General features: G+C 37.5%; 1 protein-coding gene across 1 annotated transcript in view; it reads right to left on the bottom strand.

The window, feature by feature from the left end:
- The window catches only part of LOC103806470 (sodium- and chloride-dependent glycine transporter 2-like), a gene marked incomplete at its 3' end in the record, with an annotated part of 26606 nt that extends 22806 nt beyond the window's left edge, over positions 1 to 3800 (bottom strand). The window contains exons 1-2 of the mRNA XM_009079525.1: positions 3671 to 3800; positions 1309 to 1454 (exon numbers count right to left, since the gene is read on the bottom strand). Of these exons, the coding sequence (XP_009077773.1) occupies positions 1309 to 1454; positions 3671 to 3800 (276 nt within the window). The remainder of the gene's footprint in view (positions 1 to 1308; positions 1455 to 3670) is intronic.
- Positions 3801 to 6603: the final 2803 nt, after the last annotated feature.

Below are 6603 nucleotides of genomic sequence, written 5' to 3'. Positions count from 1 at the left end.
TCCTGCTGACAGCTCTCTTACCTAATTCCTTCAATAATGTCTCAATTACTTCAAAAGTAATTAACTGTCACATGGATGAATAAGTCAGGCATGAAACATCTGATTCAGAAAAATAGTTGTGTGTGAAAAACATAAAATTCCATTAAGGGATGGGCTCAACCACAACCTTAACTCCACCATGTAATCCTTAGCCAGATGTTGCACAGGGGTTTGAAGTTAAAAATGGACCAAAATAGTGGATTAAAAGGCAATCTGAAAGCCATGAGTATTTACTCTGGCCCTTATAGCATGTCATCTGCTTGTGGTTGGGTTTTTTTTTTAATATAGGAGGATGAGAAAAAGCATGACACCTTTTAAATATTAAAACACAGAGCAATTTATTCTGAAGAAATAATATCCAGGAAGTTTGTTTTAGAGAAAACAATCTTACACTATCTTTCACTTAGGGCACTCCAAAGGGGCTTTTCCTTAGATTTTTCAGAAAGGAAAAGTTCTGTAAAAAGATAAATCTCAGTTTCATCAGAGCAATAATTAAAAAAAAAGAAAATTAAAATGACAAGTGAGAAAATTTTGATCAGAGTTAAATTGTTTGATAGTTAAAGAAGGAACTTGCCATTTTTACCTCAACATTATCTATTTCTGACATTATTAACCTTCCTTGGCATATGCCCATTTCCACAAACCCACTTTTCTGTTTTCCTTAGATGTTCCTGCTGCTCTTTACTGTCCTTTGCAAAAGATGTTGGTTTGTTCTAGGTGACAAGTAAAAGTGATCAGGGACACCCATTCCCAGACAGGCTGGACAGTCCAGGGTCACTGTCATCTGGTACCCTAAAGGTGGTCAAAAGCACATGCAAACTAATTACAAGAGCATTAATTCTGCCTCTAGAGACACCACATAGTATGTGTTATTCTCTAAGCTAAATCTATTTAGGGCTGTACACAAACAGAACAGCTGTGAATGTTCTAAAGGCAAAATGCTCCCAAAATGAACATCAATGTTTGTATTAATGCAAGGCAAGAAAACTGCTTTTTCTTCTCAATGTAAGGCTTTGTATTAATTCCCAAGCAGGCAGTACAGCAGAGTCTAACATCTGAGTCATAGAGAAGTTCTCCTCCTCCTCACATCCAATTTTCCAGTTGAGTAGACTTGTTTCAAGAATGTCCAGTGTTGTGGCAGGAGTCAATATTATTAAGAAATTCCCTCTTTTCAGTGCTCTTCTCTTTGCATAACCCATCACAAGGTTAAATCAAAATTCAATTCTACTTACTGAATCCTACTTGTATTTCAGGCTTAATTACCTATACCATCATTAACCAAAGTGGATCAACACTCCTTCGAAGGAGCTCCTTGTGGTACCTGTCCTCTTCCAGTGTGGCTCCCACCAGCTCACTTTTCTCTCCTGCCACCCTAGAACTCCTCTTTTCATCCAGGCAGTCTACAGCACTCAGGGCTGTATGAGGAAAAACTGGCAATTCTTAGCAAGTTTGACTTTTTAATGAAAACTAGTGCCAACAGTGGTAGAGAGTGATGGGACTAAAGAGCTGAGCAAACGTGTATTAATTTGATTGGATAATACTGGATGAGCTGTATTAAGTTTACAGATTTTTATATTTTTTAAAAAATCTAGGTCATTAAAGATATACTGTGAATATCACCTACAAAAGGGGGAAAAATAAAATCAGGTGTAATGATACCAAGAGGAGTACAATAACATTGATTATATTTGCTAGCATGTCCATGAGATGGGTTTTCACCAGTGGTCATTTCCCAAATGTGGATATCTTCTAAAGACTTGCATCACCCACAGTCTTGTTCCTCACTGCACATTACTCTGGTGTACTGCCATGATCTCTCTCAGTTATCCAAACTAATGCAAGTCACTTTGGAAAAATCTATCCCTTACTTTGTATAGGTCATGACATGTATCGAGATCTGAGAGTGGTAAGAGAAACACCCTCAAGAAAATAGGCATCCCCAACTTCATCTGGTTCTCTTTGGAAGAAAACAAAATAATGATCTTGGAGGAAAACAAAAAGCTCAAGAAGCATTTGGACAGTGCTCTCAGGCACATGCTGTGATTCTTGGGACTGTCCTGTGCAGGGCTAGGAGTTGAACTCATTGATTCTTGTGGGTCCCTTCCAACTCTGAATATTCTGGGACTCTGTGAATCTGTAATTTGAAAAGCCTCTCAAATCACCATGTAAAACAGGATTATTTTAGCATCTGCCAGCTGAATCCAAGGAGAATAATTTTATCAGGATTGCAGCTCTCACTTGTGAAAGGCTAAGTTTGGTTAGTTTGCTTTCCATGGGACATATTTGCTCTCACTCTGTCTGCACTGATGTTTTGAGTAGTACCCAAGTGGAAAATAGAATTAACATGTTGAGTAAGCTTTATTCCTCTTTAATTTGTTATTGCTGTCATTAAGTGTCTTTTATTTTACTTTGGCTAATTGTTACAGGAACAGCAATAGGAACGTTATGTATCTGTAAGTTGATTGTTTCATGGTACAGTTTTTCCATGGGATGAGTCTTTTTCATTTATCTTGGAGAAGTTCAGAGAGTGCTAGAACACTGAGGCATTAGCAAGTCAAAGAAACCAAGTAACACTCTTACCATTCAGAAAGGGATAGAAATGAAGTTTGTTTCTATTTTGATAGATGAGAATTAATTAGCAAAGGAGAGAAAATTCAAAGCCAGTTGGTAGACATGAGGGAACAGACTGTTATTTACAGATTCATGTGCTGGGAAAGCACAAGCTTTTAAAATACTCTGTTGACAACACTTAATTTCTATGTGCATAGTACCTCACTAGCATTAAGGTTTCTCCTCGACCTTTTCTGTCTTTGCTGCTCAGCAATACCATTAAAAACATTGCTTTTCTTGTGAAGTTAATTATCTACCTGTGAATTTTATATAAGGTCAGAAAAATATATCAAACAATATGTGTTTAAACTTCCACTAAACCTGGAAAACTCAGCCAACTTCAGGTTCCAGTCCAACTATATAAAAGTAATTAAAACTGGATGTTTTTCACACCTATTTAATCACAGAAGCTCTTCTGCAACTTTGTCTGCAGTGCTCAAGACTTTAAATGTCAGTTTTTCTCTCCCTTCCCTTGCCTTCTCATGTAATGTGGTATTTGTATTTTAATTAGATGTCACTACTTCATGAGCATTAACATCTGCCAGTGCTTGGATAAACAGAACATAAAATCAGTATTTTCAAAGTCTGTGCATTCAGAGATATACCCATGACATTATTTTTGGTTGCCTTTGAAAACTCTTAAATGCCATTATCATGCAGCTAATCAATGGTGTGAAAGCAGTAGCAAATTGTACCTCTAAACCTGGTTTCTAAAAATAAAATCATCAGTCTTCATAGAAGCTTTTACCTTCAGCTCTTGATCTTCCAACTCCCTCTCCTACTCCTTCCAACTCCCCCTCCTGCTTCTTCCAGCCAGCCAGTCATGGCCAGGCTGTGACATTGCACTAACCTCAGTGAAGACACACTTCTGCAGTTTTTGCTTAAAATAATTTAAACCAGGGACAGAAAATGCTAAGAGTCATTACTACAGGGAACTTCAGGCCCTATTAAACAGAGAGCAGAGAAACATCCTTGAAATAATAATAAAAAAAATAGTCTTAATACCTCACTAGCAGCCTACCTTTTTCAGTTAGCAGCTCTATCTCCCAAACCAGCTTTCCAAATCCTCTGTAGAGCTTCATTTGAAATTGAGGCTTTGCTTTTATCTGGATCACAGAAGCTGGATCTGTCTCATTAAGGTACACCCCCATAGGACAAAATTTAGGAGGTCAAACTGAGATGTACACACAAAAAATCCTATTAAGAGACCCCAGCATGATGCTCACTGAAGAGATATTCAGTAATGAAGGACCAGGAGCTCCCAAGTTTGTTGGTCTTGCTTAGCTGCTCTCTGATGAGTAGAAGCAGGAAGATAGTTTTACAGCTTAGCTAAACATTTAAAAGCACTGCAGAGGACAAGGAAGATTAAAAAACCCCCAACATATCATTAACATCTAAATAAGAAGTGGAGCTGTGAGCATCCATACTCTTTTCAGGTGGGTTATTTATCTTCAAGTCCACAGACTCTGGGCACAGATTTGCAAGGAGAAGACAGGCCAACCTTCAGGCTTTATCTGAATAATAACAGAACCTTTGTGAATCACTAGTCAATCTTAACACCTCTGACCTTGGGCTAAATATAATGCAAATTACTTGAGCACAAATAGAGATTGATAACTATGAGATAAAATACTCCTTGAGAAAAAGGTTAACTATTGGATTAAACATTAAAAACTTCTGTCCATTCAATGTTCTTCTGAACTTCATTAGGCACAGAAAAAACATACTTTCCCAATTAAAAAAAAAAAAAAATTCCTAGCCAAACCAGCACTTTTTCTAAATGACTTCCCATTCAACAGAGCAAGTGCAGAAATAATTATGGGTTAAGGTATTGTAACTCCAGGTCAGGGAAAAAAAGAAGTCAGTACCAGGTGAGCAGAAGGGCTGGAAACATGTGGGATGAAGCACAACTCTGTGCATTGCAATGTGACCAGCACTGACACAGAGACCACAAACATCCAACACAGACACATCTGCATGAGTCTCATCAGCCTCCCTAGGAAGGAAATACCCAAGATAAGGATAATACTGTTTGCTTCTCACAGCAATGAGGTGCAGCTATTCCATTAAACAGGTCTGTGGATGTACTTGATGCCATCACATGGAACCTGCACACAGCAGAGGTAGTTGGAAGCTAAGTTGTTACCACCACCTGAAAGAAATGTTTCCATCAATTCTGCAGAATGTACAACTTCTTTCCCAGCCATTGCTACACTATTTATTTTAAATTCACAAATTATTTGCATCTTTAGCTACATTGACCATGTGCCTTAGAATAAAGGATCACATTTTGGATGAAGCATTCCTATCTCCCACTTGACAAATTCAAGACCATTTCTACTCAACGTAGTTACTTTCCACTTCTACTATTCTGCCTCAGATTCAATCATTAGAATCCCTTTAAAACAGTATTTATTGATCAGGTTTCTTACAATATTTAATTCTTAAGAGTTACAATTAGGAAACGCAAATAATTGATTGTGCTGTCAAGATGAATCCCATATTATCCAACTGCCAGGTTGAGAAAAGCCACCTATAATTGATGGGCTCTTTCCACAGGATGCTGTGAGACACTGGCTATTAGATCAATGCTCACTCATGTGTATTTAGAGTTCTTTGAGACTCCAGTGCATTTGTCAAATGACCCTACTCAGGCTTTACGTTGATTAGGGTCTTTACAGGGCATTTTCCTTCTGGTTAAACGATACCAAATCCTATGGTTTTGCCACAGTTCATGGTTTTGTTTTTTTATTCATTTTATAATTATTACCTTTTTCTTTAAAACATTTTCAATATGTTTTTTTTTCATTTTCAGCCCTATTACTCAAGGCTACACCAACTCTCTATAGGTTTTTGCACTGTTCTCCCTTTGTTGTCTTCCTTTTTTGCCTTCTATAACAACATTCATACAAACAAATCTGCAAACATATTGAAAAACTCAAGCTGGAAAGAACCTCAACAAGACCACCCAAAACTAATTTTGGTCATCAAGCTAGAAAAATGTCAGCAGATCACTGAGTCTTACACCTCTACATCACTGTAGAGCGTTCATACTAGTCAAAAAATCTTGCATATTTGATTCATTTTGTGTGTGCAATTGTCTCATTTTTTCTTAAGTTTTTAGAGTAAAGCCTATCCTGAAAACAGGTAGAATTTATAAACTGTGTGAGTCTCACTTGTATAGATTGAGGGATCAAAAATCAGAGTGAGTAATGCATTCATACTCACTCCAAGGTGGCAGGATGAGTAGTCAAACTCTCCTTTAGACCATTTGACCAGGCCAGGTACTCTGTACTTTAACATTCCCATCAAGCTGCACAAGCTGAGCTCCTGAACATCTAGACAGATGTCAATCAGGACACTGAAGGGGTCTAAAGAGACAATAGTTTTCACACAGGAACAAATATCTACATGCATCCCCCCACCTTCAACAGTCAACTCTGATTGTCCACAGTGTTTCTGCAAAAAGCCAAACCAAATCCAACCTTTCAGCAACTGTTGTTTGTTTGTAGCATTTTTCCTAAGGCTGCTAAAATACACACTTCCATCCACTTATGCCCCAACAGGCTAGTACAGAAAAAACTGTAGGCACAAATAAATGAGCCATCACTGGATAGACAGAAGAATTTCCAATTACACAGAGAACAAGGAAAACAGCAACTGCATTATATATCATACTGGGTTCATTTATTTAGAGAAACGTTACTGAAATGTGTACAGCTTTTTAATTACAGAAGGGTAATAAAAATATGGTCTTTGTTGCTGCAAGCTTGCAGTTGGAGTTGCAAAATTATTCCCATTGGGATTTTCCAGCTACTTTTAAGTGCACTGGCACATGATTTAGCTTCTTCTTTCATAAAAAAAAATATTATACAAGGATTTTGCCAGTGCGAGAACAATATGGAGAGATCATATTTCTTGTTCCTCACAGCAAGACTTTGAACTCATTTTTCT

This window comes from Acanthisitta chloris, unplaced genomic scaffold (genome assembly GCF_000695815.1).
Source record: "Acanthisitta chloris isolate BGI_N310 unplaced genomic scaffold, ASM69581v1 scaffold860, whole genome shotgun sequence".
In the NCBI taxonomy this organism is placed as follows: domain Eukaryota; kingdom Metazoa; phylum Chordata; class Aves; order Passeriformes; family Acanthisittidae; genus Acanthisitta; species Acanthisitta chloris.
The sequence above is the reverse complement of the archived record's forward strand: the minus strand, read 5'-3'. Positions and strand labels throughout refer to the sequence as shown.